The sequence below is a fragment of the Lonchura striata genome, chromosome 4 (genome assembly GCF_046129695.1).
Source record: "Lonchura striata isolate bLonStr1 chromosome 4, bLonStr1.mat, whole genome shotgun sequence".
Lineage (NCBI taxonomy): Eukaryota > Metazoa > Chordata > Aves > Passeriformes > Estrildidae > Lonchura > Lonchura striata.
Genome location: NC_134606.1, coordinates 69791072 through 69810857, shown reverse-complemented (window position 1 = coordinate 69810857; position 19786 = coordinate 69791072). Strand labels below are relative to the sequence as shown.

The 19786-nt window shown below is 38.1% G+C and overlaps 1 protein-coding gene across 2 annotated transcripts in view; it reads right to left on the bottom strand.

The window, feature by feature from the left end:
* The window catches only part of PRDM5 (PR/SET domain 5), a 58084-nt gene that overhangs the window by 19124 nt on the left and 19174 nt on the right, over window positions 1–19786 (bottom strand). For both annotated transcript variants that reach the window (XM_021554929.2, XM_077782593.1), the window contains exons 7-12: window positions 18833–18912; window positions 15437–15521; window positions 14039–14196; window positions 9112–9205; window positions 7919–8079; window positions 6398–6491 (exon numbers count right to left, since the gene is read on the bottom strand). In XM_021554929.2, the coding sequence (XP_021410604.1) occupies window positions 6398–6491; window positions 7919–8079; window positions 9112–9205; window positions 14039–14196; window positions 15437–15521; window positions 18833–18912 (672 nt within the window). The remainder of the gene's footprint in view (window positions 1–6397; window positions 6492–7918; window positions 8080–9111; window positions 9206–14038; window positions 14197–15436; window positions 15522–18832; window positions 18913–19786) is intronic.

Sequence of the window (19786 nt, the reverse complement as noted above, 5' to 3'; positions counted from 1 at the left end):
AAATATTGTTTCTTAAATAAAAATTATTATGTTTTTCTGCATAAACATGTATATATGTGCATTATTTCAAAATATCAGCTTTCAGAACAGTTTCAGCAAACTATAATCCTTTTTAAAGTCCTAACTCAAGCCTGGGGTAGGGGAGAAGGTTAGAAGGGAGCCTCCACTATTGCCCAACTGCAGTGGAATGAGCACAGTTCACCTGGGGAGGAATTTGGAGGCCATCTGGATCACACATTTAACACTCCTTACCAGATGATCCACAGGTCAGCCCAGAATGGGAATTGCAAGGGGGCTTTTTTAGTCAGAGATAATCTGGGGTGATGACAGCATTCAACAGCAAGTAAGGATGGGCAAAAGGTTAACGGATGTAACAAAATTATAATCTGTGACATCTGCTTTAGAACACTGCTCAGAGAGGGCATCTGACAGCTTCACACATTTATCCTCAGCTGCTCTTGCCCTTAAACAGTGTTCCCATTCAATTGAAAATTTTGTGTCCTTAACTGAACATTATTCAGTTAATGCACTATGCAAATATGTACACACAAACATATATAAACCTAAAATGCACAGATCTGAATTTCTCCCACATGGAAGGGGACTTCATTAGGAATCAAAATTAAATTAAACAGGAATTCAGTGAACCTAGTGATTCCAACAGAACTTCAATTAGAAAATGCCAGGAAACCAATCACTGAGGAAAGATTAAAAATTCACAGGTCAAGAAAATATTCAGTACATTTCACCACTTTGGTGTTGCAGTCCTGTGAGAAAACTAGCACCTCTTTAAAATAATGAACTTCCTCTCATGTAGAGGTGGCAATTTTCTACATCCTGAGGAGCATCTTCAAAAGCATTTAACACCCTGCATCTCTCAGGCATTTCTGTAATTTTGACCAGGGATTCCAGGGAAGGAAAAGAACGGAAGAGTAATCAAGAAATTTGGGCAACTGCAGCAGTGAGTTGATTTCCATATGACATCTGGACTAGTCTTAATCCGGACTAGACAATAAAAAGTGATCTGGCCTGTGCAACATCCTGGCCTGCCTCCTTTTTAGCCACTAAACACTCAAAATTTAGCACTTGAGAAGGTACAGAAGTCCCCACACAGAAACAGTTCTCTCATGCCAAGAGCTAAGTAACTTTGTGATCTGAAAGATAAAATACTTGAGGACATCAACTGAGACAAGACCCAGAAACGCCAAAAACACAAGTAATTTTATACTCATTGTGGGCCAGATAAGGAAAGGGATAGGTCTGACTGCTCTGAGAAGAATCCTGTGCTCTGAGAAACACTCCTCAGATACAGGGCAATTAAAGACATTTTTTACTTCATTTTAACCAACATTCAAATCTGGCAGACTCTGAAGATAAGAGATTAAATGTCTCTGTTTTTTCAGGTGGTTTGTTTCTCCACTGATGATTATTAACTCTAAGTTTGTGTATTTGTGAATAACCAAACTCCAACACTCATTTTCCAGGCACTAGGGAGAACTAGAATTGGTTTCATGTAAATCAACAATGTGCATTTCCCATCCACTAAAAACAGTCAAATCCTATTCTTTCAAAATAGGGATGCAGTCAAATCCTTTTCTTTCAAAAGGGGAAAACCAGAAGGCTTGAAACATGCTTTTTTCTATTACTTATCTTTTTCTAAGTACTTAGCCATGCTTTAATTTTTGATGTATAGAAGTGGTATTTTCATGGCTGAGGTGGTTTGTTTTCTGCAAAGTTTAGGGTTTATTCAACGAATTCAGAATATTTCTAGTTAAGACCAATAAAATGTTTGCCCTATCTGGTCCATCAAAATTATGATAATATAATTGAGATATTGGCTATTTGCCACTAAAATGAATCATAAAGACTAGTAAAAAACCCTACAAAATAAGAAGACTATCTGAATCCATGCAGTTGAGCATGAACCACCATTTTTACTTACAGGCTCTTATCAGTTCTACAGTGATATCAAGATTTAAGTAATTTTAAGGAATAAATAAAAAACAGACACAACTTTAAAGAACAAACCAGTTCTATTCTTTGCAACTATCAGTGGAATTAAACAATCTGATTTCTCCATGAATGGAAAATGTAACATTCGGTGAACCCAGTGGTCAACCAAGTCTTTTAGAGAACATTTATTAATCCATCAGTAACTCATTTGATCTAAAGATGTCTCATTCAAATAATCTACCCCTCAAAAGAACATTTCCTCATTCATGGGCACAGACAACAAGAAGCTGACAGCTGCATGAAACTTTACAGGTTATTTTTAAAGATTTAGCTGTTGTCTAGAGACGAACAAGACAATGATGTATAAACTGAAAGGTTTAAAAATGCAGAATCCTTACCTTTGAGGCCTTCTGCAAGCTCTTTTTTAAACTGGGTAGATAAAAGGGGGATCACTTATAAGTTATTAATAGAAAGAACCTATCTGTAGACATTTGCAAGCTGTTCACTGACTAGACACAGATACATTCTTTCACATATTTCATTGGCATATGAGAGGAAGTTCCTTCAAGCTTGCCTTTTATCCTTTTTCCTATGTAAGAAAATATCAATTACTTGTAAGGTAATTTAGCAGAAGATCTGCTGGAATGAGGATCCTGGCTGTACATTATTATGTACATGAACAAACAGTTGCTCATTTAGCTATTAAACCTTTGGTGATATATTTTACACCATAATAAATAAAAGTTATCCTGTACTTGAACTCGTTACTTCCTTCAACTACTTTGAAGTCTTGTGTGTTCAGAGATGACTGAACTACTGTTAAAAACCAAAGATCTTTATTATTAGAACTCCACCACTAATATTTTGCTTGCCCAGGAATTTTGTCTTAGAAGTGCAAAATTTGAACTTAGACATTTATCTAGTTGGGACTTAGGTAGGATTGTAAATATGCTCAAAAGCTTAGTTAAGTTGTAGAAATGGGACCACAATGGCAAAATTAGGCACATAACGTCAGGTTCTCAGTGCAGGAGGCATTTCAAGAAGGCAATCAACAGCTGAAGTTAAGTATTTCTGAAAGCTTATAAAGCAATCTCTTCTTACATAAATTGAAAATTATCGTGTTAGCACAAAGGATATAAAAGTCTGTGGTCCAAATGCTTTTTGCTATTTTAATGTAATTTCTTGGTATTATCTTTTACTCATCCACATGAAAGTAAATTTGCAAAGAACCTTCTCAATTCATGCTTAAAAAACAAACCTGCTTTTTGCACCTAGCAGAGCATGTAACATGTAAGAAAGATACAATAACTCATGGCTTTCAAATGACATAAAATTGAAAAACTCATCTTTTCAGAGAACATTTAGGACAGATATAAGTTATCTTACCGGCTTATTATCAGGACTTGGACTAACTGTGATGGTAAAAGCAAAATAAGGTTATATTTCAATCAATATTTGCACATAATTTTCTGGAAGACGTTTGTAGTCATTCATTGGTCCTCATCAGTCTTTAAGTATCAGTAGGGAAAGGACAGAGTAGAAAGGACAGAATTACAGTTAAATCCCTTAATTCTCCTAACTCTAAAACAAATTTACCTGCAAATATGAACCACTTCAGAACAACTTTCACTGTTGCACAGCTTGATGTGCTACATCCCAAGGATAGAAGGGATTAGGACACAACTAATTAGGAAGGTGACAGTATAAACAGCAGACAAATATGTGTGTGTTTATACCCAGATCACACAGGCACACACAAATCCATACACACACCCTACAGCAATTAACACTTTTAAACAGATATGCATAAGGTAACTGAGAAGCTGCACAAACTGGAGCCAGAAACTGCTAACATTGAAAGTTGCTTAAAACTTCAGGGAAGCAATTAACCTCCCAGCCCCCGGATTTCAAGCCCATGGAGCAGACCATAGGATCTTTTACAATTTATGAACAAGCCAAGGAATTTATATCACAGTCAAAAGATTCTTTTGCTGAATTAACCCCAGCTCCCTGTGACCCTAAGAAGTCATAAACCAACAGGATACAGGAGAGGGAGAATGTGCTCTAGTGTTTCAGCTGACCTGCAGAGTGCTGTCTGTGTCATGCCAAGGCTGAAACCCAGATGATGAATTACAGAGCAACACCCCAGGTTCAGAGGCAAAGATCACCCCCTTCGCTCTGTACATGCACATGCAGACATGTTCACTCACCCCAAAAGGCCAAGTACTGTTTGGGCTCATTTACAGAGTCTTATTCTAACACAGAAGAGGGAAGAAAATTGCTTATCCAGAAAGCATGCATGACTGTGTGGAACAACATTCAAGAGCACATGCTGCATATTAAATAAAAGACAAAACCCCACTGAGGTTCTCTTTCTGTATATGGATTATTAAGCATATCAAAAATACAAATTCAATTCAGAACCAGACATGTACCCTAGAACTGCAGCTTTTGTAAAGAATAACTTCATAAATATAAGGAGGACAAAAAGTGAAGTACAACTCTCTTTAAAATAACCTCTACCTGAATCTGTCTTGTAAATACAGAACAAAACCTCTCACACAAAGTAGATAATAAAACAAAGTCTAGCTGACCACAAAAAGAAAATGGCATAATGCAAATGTCTGGACACAGACCTCAAACCTCATCACTTGTAATCACTAAGACAAGAAGTCTTTTCAATATTTACACTTGTAGTGTACTGCTGAGTTGCACCAAAAGCTCAAAGCTTATTCAGAAGGATGAATCATCTACTGAAAACAGACAGTGGCTGCTTGTTTCACTTCTAGCTCAGAATGAAAAGCGATACTTTGAAGTCTGACTGAAGAGAAAACGGATAGCATAGTTTTGAAATGATTAATTCAAATCCAAAGAATTTAACAGACACCAATACCATGAAGTATTAATCACTGCAACATTTAGAAACCAAACATTCATCTCTGAATAAAGCAAGCTCATGGCTCCACTATTTGATGAACTGAAAATTTCTTACTGGTCAGAAATTCCCTGAAAAGTTGTCAAGGATTTTCACATAGTAGGGAACTTAAGAGTGCTCAACTTTTTTTTTTACCCTGTTTGCAGATGACCTGGATTTCCTTCAGCAGCTCCTATTACGTTCTTTGGGAATGATGCAAGCTATTCCTCAGAAAGTCATGTTTCCTGAGGCTCACTGAACACTGGACAACAACTTCCTCTCGTGATCAGCAGGCTTGTGTTATGTCCAAGAACAACATGGCTGAAGCCTTCAGGTACAGCACCAAACAAAACCACCTCTCCAGATTTGCAACAAGAATCCAACTATGGCAATTTCTCACTCAGCCCTACATTATGCATTTTGCCATATAATACAAATATTCCTTTTAAACCCAAAGTCACAACTTAGAAGCAATCTCCCCCATTACTCATCAGGATCATCAAAAATTGGTCAGGAATCATAACAGAGTGACAAAAGTAACCATAAACATCTATTTTGGTTAATTCTCATAGTAACGGATGCAAACCAACAAAAATGTAGTTGACACTGGACTAGCAGCAAGACTGGAAGAGGAAAGAATCAGTTTATTTATCGCAGGTCATTATAAATTAATTTAACAAGGCATTTTTCCTGAATTAGTCACTGTACAATGACTGGTTATAGCTTCTTAGGTAAGAAAGAGACCTTGAGACTTTCCTTCCTGCAGCATTATTTGTTCATAAATTGTTTCCACAGTCCATATTGCTGTAATTCCAACCTGTATCATCTCCTGGCAAGGCAGTTTCTCCTCCGGCATTTAATTTACAAAGGTACTAGAAATCTTCCGTGCCTTTCTGCTTCAAGTAAGTTCAAAACATCACAGCCTCCGATAATAGAGGCTACAAATTTTGCAGGGCTCTATACTCAGGGTATGTCCCTGGTGTCTGGATTCACAAAACTCATGTAAGTCCAACTCCTAAATTTAGGAAAGCCTGCTTGAGAGAGTTGAAATTTAACTGGTAGCAGCACACATGTGAAAAGCATTTTTACTTGGACACCTCCAGAGCATCTTCCCAGGAGCCATCTACAGTATGAGCTTGAAAAATTGGGGCTCTCTGCTCCATGCAAACTGATGGGTAATATCAGCAATCAGCACACAGAAATTACTGACATCTCCCTGCAAGCTAAACTTGGTTATGCAGAGGGAAGAAAATGCCATGCCAAAGGCAAATTGACACCATTTTATGTTGTAAACAAATCATCACAAAGAAACCTCTTTCAGCCATCTGACACTACTTATTTGAATCAAAGTGTAAACTTGCAAAATGAAACCCGACAACAGCTTTTACACATTAAGCAGGTAAAATGTCTGACAAAGCTGCTGTGTTAAGCCTACCTGTAGATTTGCCTGTTTGTAGATAGATAAACTGTGGACATAGAGATACCCTGTTACAAATTCAGAAAGTCTTCTCTGTTCATCATAATAAATACCTGTATGGCTTCGGATATGAACTCTCAGTGTTCCGTTGCTTGCAAACTTCTGTCCACAATATGGGCAAATTTTCTCTTTTTCTCCTGTGTGAGTCTACATAGGGAGTGGAAAGTCAAGAATGACTGTTCAGCATTACATAAAGAAGTGAACTATGGAATATTTAATTGTATTTGCATTGACTGCTATTACCTCTATTACGTATTTTACCATCACACCAGGCAAAGATTCTAATTAGCTCTAGGTGTTAAAGAATTGATCACAAAAAGAACATTGTAACTATCACCAGCACTAAATCACTGAGTTTGTCTTTTGAAATCAAGCTTTTTGGGCTGGAGACCTCACCGCTATAAGAATTATTTCAAAACAGAAAAAAAAGTATTACAAACTCTCCCAGCCAACCTGTGTGTCAACAGTAAGATCACCCTGGTTATCAATTACACATAAGGTCACCATCATTTTTCACACTGTACTTTCAAAACACAAGTCTGAACTAAAGATTTATCAGTCTATCAAATTATTTTTCCTTATCACTGTGGCTGTTCTATTAGTGGAGAACTACTGACGACTTCATTTAGAAGTGTTAATTTAAATGAGATAGGAAAGATAACACATTCAATTATATGAGCAGCTGATTATTTCAGTTTCCAGTTTCCTCTTCAGATAGTGAAATGAATTCTTATGTTGATGAAAACACACAGTAATGACAAAAACTCTTCATTACATCATAACAAAACATTTCTCACATAGTACATTTTATGCTGCAGCTGAAGCAAGAGTAAATGAGATCTCATTTCAATACTGGATGGACTTGCACTGTTTTCATTCCCTGACATGAAAGATATAAATGCTAAACTCCTCTTGATTAGGATACAGTCATTTGGAGATCATTTGTATCTCTAGCAGCAACATTGGGATATACCAGACAGACAGCTACTAATTCATTCCAAACTCCCAAATACCAAAAGGATTTCTGGGAACAATACAGTAAAACTACAACATGGCCAGTCCTAGTCTGACAGGAACACAAAGCAAAAGCAACTCCCATTTTACATGTATGTATGAAGCACACACTATATGGCAAGCAATACATGCAGGATGTTTTAAAATAAATTCTCACAATCAGAATTAGGTGGCAGCACCTAAACTGACCTTTCCTAGCTGATTTTTCTTGATTCAATTATTTTCTTTGCATTTCTACTCTGTAACATCAATCTTACCTCAGGCCAAAATAGTGAGCAAGCCTCCTCCTCAGGTTTACCCCAAACCCATGGCAGAGTTCGGTGCAAAGGAGGGCAGTCAGGTGCATCCTGCCATACACCTGAAGCTGGAGCACCTCCACTGAATTTATACACAAGCACCAACTGTAATTCAGCTGGGCACCAATAACCCTACCACTGCAATCAGCATTTTAGGGTAAGGAAAATCTACTGAAAAGCCAGAAAGGCAGAAGTAGCTTTGGGGATTCTACACTTAAGACAACCTTAAGGACACACAAGAAATTATCAGTTGATTCTACTTACTTTCTTATGGCTCTTCAGAACTGAGGGAGTCACAAAAGCTTTGTCACACAGGTCACACTTGTATTTCTTATGTCCATCATGTACAACTTGAATATGAACATTTAATGTGTCCTTTCTTTTGAAAGTGGCATCACAGTGATCACACTTGAAGGTCCTCTCACCTAACAAAGAGAAAAATAGGTTTTCCTGAGCTACCACCCTCTTAAAAAAGGTCACAGTGTGTGTTTTTAGAGAGCTCTTCACAAAAACCTACAATTCTATACACTGTGAATTATATATTTTGAATATTCTGCAAATGCTTGTTCATTAGAAGACACATTACTGAATGGGTTTTTAACATTTTCCCCATCGTTTTTAACACTAGGAAAAAAACTTTATGACATCTAATGCTTTAAAAAATTGCAGAAGCTTTGGAAGTTGATTGTAAAAGAAGAAACTGAACACGCCAACCCAATAATTCATCTAACAGAAACACTGTTATGCAGGATTAAAAAAGGAAAAACTTGTGGTTTTCTTAGTTATGTCAGTGTGAATATTCCCCAAAACCAAGTACTGTCTTCTAAGTTAAGGATTTTAGATCATGAGCATTTTCTAAAATTTAAACTGCTGATTTTCAAGGGGTTGAATGATAGTCTAGGGCTCTGCAAGTATTAAAGATGGAGAAAATTCCACCAAAAATAAATCATAATACAGTCAACAAAAAAAAAAGGACAGAATGCCAAGGGAAGTTACTCATGAGCAAAAATGGCCACAGCATTTCTCTGAGCTGCTCCAGTTCTGTGCCAGAAGCAGTAAACATGAGCCTGAGCTGGCACAGAAGAGACAATCTCAGTGTCAAGCTCTAAACCTGATTATCTACAAAAGCAGAGCAAGTCACCAACTTATCTCTGTTTCCATTTGTCCATTCTTAAAATGAGGGTAACACTATCACACTTAATGAAGAAATAAATTTCTTGCCATCAGACCTCAAACCATTGCTGGATTTTCTATAGCATACTTGGATTTGCATTTAAGTGCATCTGAAGGCAGAGTTTGAATTTGGCTCTGAATTTTTAACACCCTGGATACGGAGTTGAGTCCTAGTACCAATTTAACACAGCAAGTTGTATATTGGAGCAAGGTGCCACATGTTTGCTTTTGTTAGTCACATATGAGAATGGAGAAAGCTGTTTTTCCTCTGACTTTGCACTTACTGTTATGGATTAACAGATGTCTTTGTAGAGAGAAGGGGGTTCGGAACAAGGCTTTGCATTCCTCACACTGGAACGGCCTCTCTTCAGAATGGGTCTGTGGATGAAAGACAAAATGTCAGAGGAAAGGCTCATGGAAATCCATCAGTTGTCATTGCAGTAACTACAGTTCATTTTCTAGATGTGACTCAGGAGAGGATATCACAACTGGAAGCATCAGGGGACGATGATTAAAATAATCATCCTGCCATTATTCAGGATCCTGAAAGTCAGCACAGCAGTTACTCAGTAATTGCACTGTCCCCATCCTCACAAATGTCACATGAGGTGTGCACATAAACAGAAACAAAAATACAGAATAACCAGAGAAAAAAACTACGAGCTCAGCTGCATTGCTTCAGCTGCACTAACACTGGCCTGGAATACTTATTAATATGAATAAATACTTTCAAGTTGAATGCACACAAACCCATTTCTTTTCATTAAAATTTTAAGGTAAAATCAATCTGATTTGCACAATAGCACCTAAAATGTAGCAAAGAAAATTCCTCAAATCCTGAGACTACTTTTATATATAGCTTCTTTTATTTTAAAATATACCAAACAACAAAAAACACCAGAAAAAAAAACCAAGCCATGGAAGCAACAGTATCGAGTTTTTTGTTGGCTGTAGAAAAAATCATTGTAGCTGAAAAACAGCCTCAAAGCTGTGAATAAAATAAAGGTTAAGCTTGGATGAATCTCCCACACCACAGAGTTGAAGCAATTTCTTTTCTGAAGCTTGAGAAACATCCAGCTTTATTTTACTTTTATATATTACAAAGCACTTTCCCTGCTTCCTAGTGTTTTTAACAGCTGTCCCACTGTAGATAATAAGTTGTACTGATTAATTTACTATCTACCCAATTTCCTCCTATTTTTGCAAAGGAAATCAGGTTTTTAAAGCATCAGCATCCAAATACTTTATTAGCTCACAAGGACCTTATTACAAGCTGGAGTGCCCAGAGGAAAAGCGGATGAACGGTAAGTGTTTTATAGTATGCAGGAAGTTAGGTAAATGAGTTAATCTGGTAGACTGAGGGCAAATATTAGCATAGTACATATTTATATAATCTATTTCTGCTATCCAGAATCCACACAACTGTTATTCTACCCCTTCATCTGGGGGGAAAAAGAGGGCTTTGGGGAGACAGTGAAATTCTTGAGAGGTTGGCTGAGGGCCTTGAAACCAACTTTGATTTTAACATCAATGATCTCTCACATACACACAGCACCAAAACCTGAATGTCCTGCAGTGGGCTCAAAATCAATTATTTGACCTCAGCTTAAGTCACTGAAAGCAAAAAGGTTGCTGGAAGACCCTCACAGGCATGGATATATCTCATGTTCCTTGAAATCTGCTGTGCGTTCTGGTCCAGACTCTACAAATTCCCAGTGCAGCTGGCATTAGCTGACACCCTGCTCAGCCCCCCTGGCAGTGAGGCCAAGGATTGACAGGACATGAAGAGACTGAACTGCCTTCTCACCTCAACAGGGGGTTCCTCCAGAACAGGCTTGGGACACATGGACGAGACACTGTGGGGAAGCTCGCAGTGCTGCTGCCTGTGCTGTACCTGTTCTGTAGATAAATAGAAGGGTTCAGTCTCCAGAGCTGTCAATCTGGCACCTTTCACGAGCGCAAAAGTCATGCTGCTTTTTAAAAAAAATGCCCTGGTTTGGAACAATCACCACGTGAGTGACAGTTCTGAAGAGCAAAGTGATTTGTACAGAACTCCTCCTTAGCATCTCCTTTATACTCTCCTCACCTTTTGATCAAAATACACAGATGGATCTGCACGTCTTAACTTCCCTACAAAGAAAATCACCTAACTAGGTATACCCACATGCAAGGGTACTCAGATCATCCCAGCAGCTGAGGATGGGCTCTTATGCAGCATTTCATGGCAGCCTTTCCTACCACAGCATCTGTGGAGGCTTAAGCCCAGCCCAAGGCTACTTATTCCCAACAGATAAACTGATGAAATACAGTTGTTTCAAATCATTATGCTCCCCAGGACCAAACAACCCTGGATTAGCCATAAACCCTTTAAAATCCTGCGTCTGATGACCTATTTCTGCTGACTGTCATGTCTTCACATTTTGTTATCTGAACTCATCCTCTTGTACACAGCAACAAAGGAGCAGATGGAGCAAAAACATCTGCATGGAAGTAATCTGCATTACATGGCTCAGAACATGAACCCTCTTCCAGTCTAACCTGCATGAAAGGTGACTACTTCTGTCTGCAGCACAATCCCTTTTTGCTTCCTCATTTCAGCTACTGCTCTCTTGCCTTGTCACAAAAATGGAAATGTATTTAAGTCACACCATTTAAGATGATTCAAGTCATAGCCCAAGCTCTCACAGAGGTTCCATATCCCAGAACACTTCCAAGCCTTGACATCTCAAAGCAAGTGGCAAAGCCAGCTTGCACATGCACCTATGCAGAGCAGTGCAGCACCTGTTTGCAGGAGCAGCAGATCACAGAGGTACCACAGTTCCTGCCTCAGATGTGCAGCTCTAAGAGCATAACAAGTGCTAAGTTAAGGTTCACATCCCAGTGCTCCACTGAACAGAGCAGACATCTTGGCAACTCCACTGTATCTCCCAATGAAATCCTGTGAAATCTGAGGAACTAATCTCCTTCTGCACTTTTGAAATGACCCAACAGACACCCACATCTGAAAGACGTTTAAAAACACATGCTGTGGGAGCCATTTTTATTCTGAGACTTCCAACATGAAATCAGGTTAAAAAAAAAAAACCCACACAGGAATTACAGAAACAAAAGCAAAAAGTTTCCATCTAAAACACAAGTCAAGAATTCAAAGGCAGAAAACGTATTTGTTCTGTCTTACATATAAAAAGAATGTAAGCCTGCTGTAAAATCCAGAGGTTCTTTAAGCATGTTGCTATTAAACTTAAACGTATGTTTTCTGTTAAATGCTGTTGATTTAAGTAGTTTTCACTCCTATGCCCATCATTCCTACTGCAGGTATCTATGCTTCCCGCTACTAGCCCAGTAATCTAATCCTGGAACTCAGAAAAGTACCCTGAAATTATTTACAGTTCAACTCTCTTCCTGGGAAGACATCTCACAGGAAACACACATCTAAAAAAACCATAAGCTGAAGAAATACACAGAAGTATAATACACAATTTTCCTGTAGGATCAGCATTCCTGTGAACAAGCAAGAGAACCACTGTCCTCTTTCTCTAGGCATAGCCTTCCCAAAATTATGGCACTCAAAACCATTTTGGCCTCCCAAACCACCAGATCCTTGAGTTGTATGGTACAACTGGCTTTTGTGCACACACATCCAGACTCCGCGGTGCTGCCTTCTCCCTTTCCTCCTGTTGTTTCCTCAGTGGAGAGAGGTGTCTAAAAAAGCAACTCAAGTTATCCATGTCAGTCTCCTGTCTCTCCTGTTCGCCTCCTCACTCAGTAAGTGAATTTAGAGACCTACATGTGGATGGGTGAACAGTCACAGCTGTTTGGGTAATCTTTATGCAAACACAGGAACAAGTTTCTCTCAATATAGAGCAGTGCTGATTTACAGCCAGTATTAGGTGCAAACAGGTCCAGGAAACTAGCATTCCAGCATGCTTTAAGGAATTCCATCAAAATTTGGTACCCACTAAAGCTGTCTAAATTTTAATATTTTTCCCATTAAGTGGAACCTCTAATCCTTGTTTATGCTGGTGGTACTGCTGCTTTAAACACAGAATTGGGTCAAAGTGCTTACTCCTTCATACTTAATCCTGAAGTACATTTTCAACCCAAACTCCCTACCAGTCATCAATGGCTAGCTAACATCAGCAAACAAGTAAAAAGTATTCATTAAAAAAATGGAGATATCTTTCCAGATAATATTTTATACATTTTTCTTAGAATATATCCAATCTGCAAAGTTCTGTCCAATTTTCTTAAAGTCTAGACCATAAAACATAATGTATGGGAGATAATCTTGTCATTCAGCAGGCTGCTGCATGCTTTCTTGTTTTAGACAGTCATCACCACTTCATCCAGTGAGAGGCATTATTATTGCTCTTACATGATTTATGGCTTCAAGTGCAAGAGATGGTGCAAAGATCCTGTGCCAAATTCCCAGATGGAATATAACATGAGCCACACTGTGAAAGACTTGGAGGTATGGCTATATCAGGGTTACGTTTTTTTTGATTGGTTTTTTGTTTTGTTTTTTTTTGGGGTTTTTTTGTTTGTTTTTTTTACAGTCTTGTAATTCTGAAACGGCAGTCCTGGATACAGCCTTACCATTAGAAATGTAAGCCCAGGTTAAAACTAATGACAGGCATTACAGAAATTAGGCCAAACATATTTGAGCTTCAACACAGGCAGAACATCCTTTTGTGAGTCTAGTTTTCAGGTAAATGTTTCTTCTGATGTTGTTTTAATATGTGAACACTGCACCAAGTTCAAATTTAGTGTAGTTTGAAAGCATCTGCTGCTAAGTCCAACAAGGACTGAAAGAGGACTACACACAGTTTTATACAATTACACTATAAAAAAAAGTATTTGAAGGTATCTTTAAATTAGTGACATTAACTTGATAACCTAATACTTAAAAAAACCAAAAAACACAACCAAAACAAAGCAAAAAAAATAAAAACAAAACAAAAAAGTCAAAATGGGATTTATTTGATGCTTTTAACCAAGAAACTGTGCTTTACTTCTTATTTAACTTTTTTGTTTACTAGAATTGGCTCAGCCTTCTGAAATTTTGGATATAACAAAGAACACTAAAACTACATTCTCCAATACTTTAATCCCATGTTTATAAGCACGGCAGAGCTTAACAATGAACCACTTAAAAAAATCTGCAAATCTGAGGCTGGCAGACCTGTAAACAACAACAGCAGAGTGCTTTACCTTCTTGTGATTCTTGTAAACATTTCTGTGGGCAAATCCCTTTCCACAAAGCTTGCATTTATAAGGTTTATCTTCACTGTGTATTATTTTGTGTGCAGTCACTTGATCAAGTCGTTTGAAGGACTTATTGCAAACCTCGCAGGTGTAGGGGCGTTTTTCTGCAGAAAATGAGTGGGGGACATTTAATCTCCTGTTTATACAGGGGGAGAAGATGAAAGGCAGAGACAGTCATCTCCTCAGAGAGATTTCTGCAATTAAGTCAACCCAATTAAGATTAAACCAATTAGAAAGACACCTAATGCCCTTTATGTTAGACAGTTAAGTCACTTCACAAAAGATGAGCCATGGTGTATCTCAAGAAATTGGCACATTCTTTGCAATACTCATTGCTAAAACTAAACTCTGATTAATTAGCTTAAATCAAAAAAGAATTACTTCAAAGAGGAAAACCGTGTTTCCAGATTACAAATGTGAAAGAGGCCATGACAGTTGAAATATTTTAAAACTTAATTAACAATATACATATTAGCTTCCAAACCCAAAAGTTCCTATGTAAAAAGCCTTTATGCTTCAACTGGTGATTGCAACTTAACTGTGCTAATGCTCATCCAAAAGCGTCAAAAGAAAGCCAGGAGCCTCTGAGATACAGATTACGTTACAAGAAATGAGCTTTTGCTGTGGACTGATACCAAGAAAACAGTTCAACTCTAAGCCTCTGCAGCTGTAAAAATCTGCATTTGTTTAAATGCTAATGCATTTGACAGAACAATGTTTGTGTTTCCATTGTGTTGCTTGATGTTTCTAATCACTGGTGAGGGACACAGAAAATGCTGGATTTGCAGTGACCAGAAATCCTGGCAGAGCCACCTGGTGCCACACTGCCAAACCCAAGGATGGGACACCGTGCTCACAGTGGACTTGTGCTGGCACAAAGTGGTGCTCTTGTGGATGGCATGGCCCATGAGCTGCTCTCCTCTGTCCAGAAGCTATGAGCCCACTAACACAAACACAGATAAATAGGAAAACGCAGTGTGTAGCACAGATCACTGACAGCACACCCTGCTCACAGCCTCTTCTCCTCAGCAGAAAGCCTCAGGCACTGGTTTTTCACCTCCTCTCTAAGCCATAGAGCAACCTTTTGGCCCATCCCAGCTCGCTGACCTCATCTAGCCCAGCTAGCACAACAAAACAGTTTGACAAAGCAGCAGTAGGAAGAAGACTACACCACTTCACTTGGAATTTTGGAAGGCTGCCTTAGACAATTTCCTTGGAACTTGAGTCTGGCTTGCTCAACTCAGTACAATACAGGTTTCGTTAAGAAACTAATCCAGGTAAAACTCCACATACATGAAATACATATGCACACACAGAGAGCTCTGTGTCATTTCTGTACATTACCTGAATGAGTTATCATATGGCGCTTCAGCTGGTTTGCCGAAATGAATTTCTTATCACATTCTTGACATTCAAAAATCTCATGGACCTGCAAAATATTTGATGATAATTAAATGTATGTCTAAAACAAGACAGTATCTCTTATACAGACAAAAATTCTCTAACGGAATGTAGCTACTTATTAGCCAGTAGTTATACTAATACTCCAGAATATTCTGTGATTTCACCCTTGCTTGTCCCTTGCTGAAAAACATCGTCTCCCAAAAAGTAAAACTCATAACTGCCAACAAAAAAACATCAATACAACTATACAGCAAGTTTGTATAGCCTGTGCTTCTATCTACCAGATCCATTTAAAATATCATTATTAGGAAAGCATTAAAAAACCAAATGCAGACTAACTTGTAAGGACATTTTCTTCTAGTCAAGACACATGTAAAAATAACACAGAAACCACTTCATAGCTTCTGTCCGAATTTTAAAAAAACAAGTACTATCACACTCTTGCAGGATTGTTTATCTTAAAAGCTTTTAGAGGCCAGACAGGGGAGGGGCAGCATTGTTTCAAACTACAAATACAGCTTATTCAAGATTACAGCATTTAGAACTAAATGCTGGAAAAACAGGAGGCAGCTGAGAGCAACTTATGGTAAATAAAAAACAATGCTTGCCCAATAGAATAAAACATTGTTCAGTATTAAACAAAAAGGGCAGAAATTAACCCAAAAGAGATGCTTCAAACTGACAGGTGAAAAAAAGAGGGTCAGGGATTGGGAAGCTAAGAAGATTTTTAAGTGTGACTCTACTCACGCCAATTTTGCAGGAAGTCCAGCTCTATAAAGTTTAAAAAGTTCAGAAGGACTCAAGGGCTCTTCATACACACCCTCAAACTCTGATCAAAGCAGGATCTTGATGGTGGGGGTACAACTGACACCAAAGAAAGCTTCAACAATCAGCACCTTACTGTTCTTCAGTACAACCTTTTATACCCTGATGTTGATGCATTGCACCTGTGTGCTCTCTGTTCCCTTTGGTGACTGGTCAGTGCACCTGAGCACTCCATGGCTCTTTATCTTCAATACTGGTCACCTGTCACACACAGCTGTAGTCCATTAGGAATGAGGCTGGGCTCCAGCCCCATTTCCAATCACCACAAACTTTGTACCTACAGGATCTACTTTGGTTCGGTCCCTTGGCAGACATCACTACAGCTGAAAGGAACTGTACAGGTCCATGTAAGAAATCTGCTGAGAAATCCAGAAAGGCACCAGCACAAACCAGTCCTACCAGTAACACACAAAACCTGCATTTCCAAAGCCAAAAAGGCCCAACTGTCCTACACTTTAAAGGATCCTTAATCTTCTTTCTCAAAATAAGAATGAGCTGCTTTACCATGGAAACTTGTGCTTACAGTAAGAGTCAGAAGCTCAGTCCACAGCTATACAGCCAGGAGGAGAGAGACTTCCCCAGCCCACCGACCAACACTGGAAGTGCAGCACTATCAGCTCTAACTGGGAAAAGAAACCAGCAAAAAACCCTGGGATTTGTTGGAATGTTTCTTCCCTTTCCATTACAAAACAGTGGAGCATCAGTGAAGAGGCCTGGCAGCCTGTGCTACTCCCACCGTACCTGCTCACTTTGAAATTTGAGTTCCTGCAAACAATTCAAATCCAAAACATGAGATCCTTATATTGAAAGGAATCATTTAGCAGGAATCTGCATCAATGAAGATGAACAGTCCCCTCACTTTCCTCCTCATTATCACTGTTGATTAACTGAACTTTGCATTTTACTTGAACTTCAGAACTCAGTATCAGAATATGCTTAAGGCACAAGACATAAGCTAAAAATGAGTTTAAATGTGACATGAAAGCTCAGATATGAATGAACATGTCTTCAGAAAGTAAACATCTATCAGCCCCCTACAGCCACCCTCTTTACCTCCTTTCTCTGTATTTGTCCAACTTTTTCTGTTGTTTGGGCTTCTTTTCTGTTATATTTTACCTTTTTATTCTCCACTTTTATTTCTTTACATTGAAATGGGTGGGGGAAAAAAAAATCTGCCTTTTTTTACTGGTTTTGCCTATTATTTTCATACTGGTTTTATTGCCTGTATAAATGTTTTTGCCAATGCTGATGATCCTGCCCCACTTCCTACAAAATGAAATTAATTCAAGCAAACAAACAGCATGAGTACTACTATGTGCAATCTCCTTCACTATCTGATATAAGTGTATAAGTCTGGAATACCCATTTTCTGGATGTTTTAAAATAAAATCCTATCAGGAAGAGCAAAGAAAGTTTTATGCACAAAGTCATCATGGTGATTCTTAAGGTAAGTGCTCAACTGACATGATAAATCATATTTGAGAAACTTGTGTGTCACAATGTCTGCCCAGAATTACAACTACTGAAACAGAATAATCATTTAATAAAATGGACACACTAATCAGAACATTTTGCATTTTAAAGTCATGATGTGCAAGACCTGTGCCAATGTGTAAAACTTGTAACAACATGTGGCAAGGAACACCATGATAACAAAATAAAGCCCTGTTAGACAAAAGTGCAGGGCATACTAACACAAACAAGGAGAAAAATAAAAAGCAGGGAGGGGCCCCACGATTTTCTTTGCAACAACATATTTTAATTTATATCATTTATATCCTCAATAGATTCAGGTTATAACCAGGGTATTATTAAAGACTTACAGTTAATCTGATAAACAGTACAATGCAGCTTTTTGCAAAAACAGATTCTCTCGGGTTTTAGTGATTTATCAAATTAATCTTGCAGGGACTTCCTTTGGGTATAATGGATTTAGAATCTCATATTTGTGGTCCATCTGTATTTCTATTGAACACCCTTATTTCCAATAGATGCTTTTCCAACTGTTAACCCCTCCAATTCTGGATATAAAAGATTATGTGCATTAAAAAAAGGACATTAAAATTTGGGTTTGAGGAAGAATTTTTTTTTACTAATGCATAACTACAATAGAAGTAACTCCCCTAAGTGGTATTTCAAAAAGCAGTAAGAAAATTACTGTGTTTTGTACAAAACCTGAATGCTCGTGAACCTATTTTATGGTCTGTGTATATGCTACAATTACATAACACAGTGTTTAAGAATGCTGAAGAACAGCAGGCAACTCTGACTTAATGCTGGAGTGCAAAAACACATTTGCATTTGTTAAGAAATACGTGAAAACTTTAGAGAGATATCTGGCTTGAGCAAGCGTGACTACAGAATACCCACACTAAACCACGTTAGCTTTGTAACCATGAAAGAGATCACCCGAAGGCTGGCGTTACAGCAGCTTTCAAGTGACGTGAGCAGCACAGCCTCACATCTCAGGGAAGCCAGTGCCTGCTGTGAGTCAGCCTTCATCTCACTGACCTTTCGATGCTCCTGGAGATTTGCTGCTGAGGAACATTTCTTATTGCACACTGAACACATCAGCTTCTTCCTAGAATTTCCTGAAACAGAAACAAAATACCACCAACATCTTAAAGAGGAAGTGCTAAGAAAGAATCTAAATATTTCCACTGAGCCTGTGACATTTCACAGGTCATTTGACTGACATAAGATTTTTACATTTGTACCCCATCTTCAAAGTGTTCCAAATCAGGAGCTCACTGTGGGTGTCCAACCAACCAGACAGTGGTGGAATGTAAATTAAGAAAACCAGAACAATAAAGAAAAAAACCTTTCAAATAGATGTTATCATACACTACCAATCCCACATGAAGAGCACAGTTCACAACTGAGAACAGCTCACTTGGCAACTGAACAGTTCATTTAATCCAGAAATCAATACAGGAGTTAGTGCAGCAGTGACAAAAAAATCTCAAATTTAAGTGAAAACCATTTCCCATTTTTGTTTATTTGGAAAGCATTAAACATCCTACTATATAAAATATCAATAATGGTCTTTAACTGAATGAAACAGGAAAATCATATTAGCACCAGATCGTGAATTGAAATCTTGTCTAAAATGCAAATTACAAAGCAAGCTATAGGTCAGCTATCCGACATTTTCCTTCACTTTCCACTGCTGCTTTAAAAAGTCACACCACTTAACTGAGTTTATCTATTACTTACCTTTAGAGACTCTTTTTAGTACACCACAAAGCCACCATAAACCTAATTCTTTGTTTATAATTTAAGATGCCCATGTAATGTAGTTCCTAGCTTAGGTAAAACACATCCATGCTACACTGAACAGCAGAAACATTATAAAAGTAAAAACGTACAAAATTTATGACAAGTATTTATATTAGATAGAAATAGATATATAATACAGGAATACACTTAGTCCTTCAATGTGGAATTCATCTACCACTACATAAC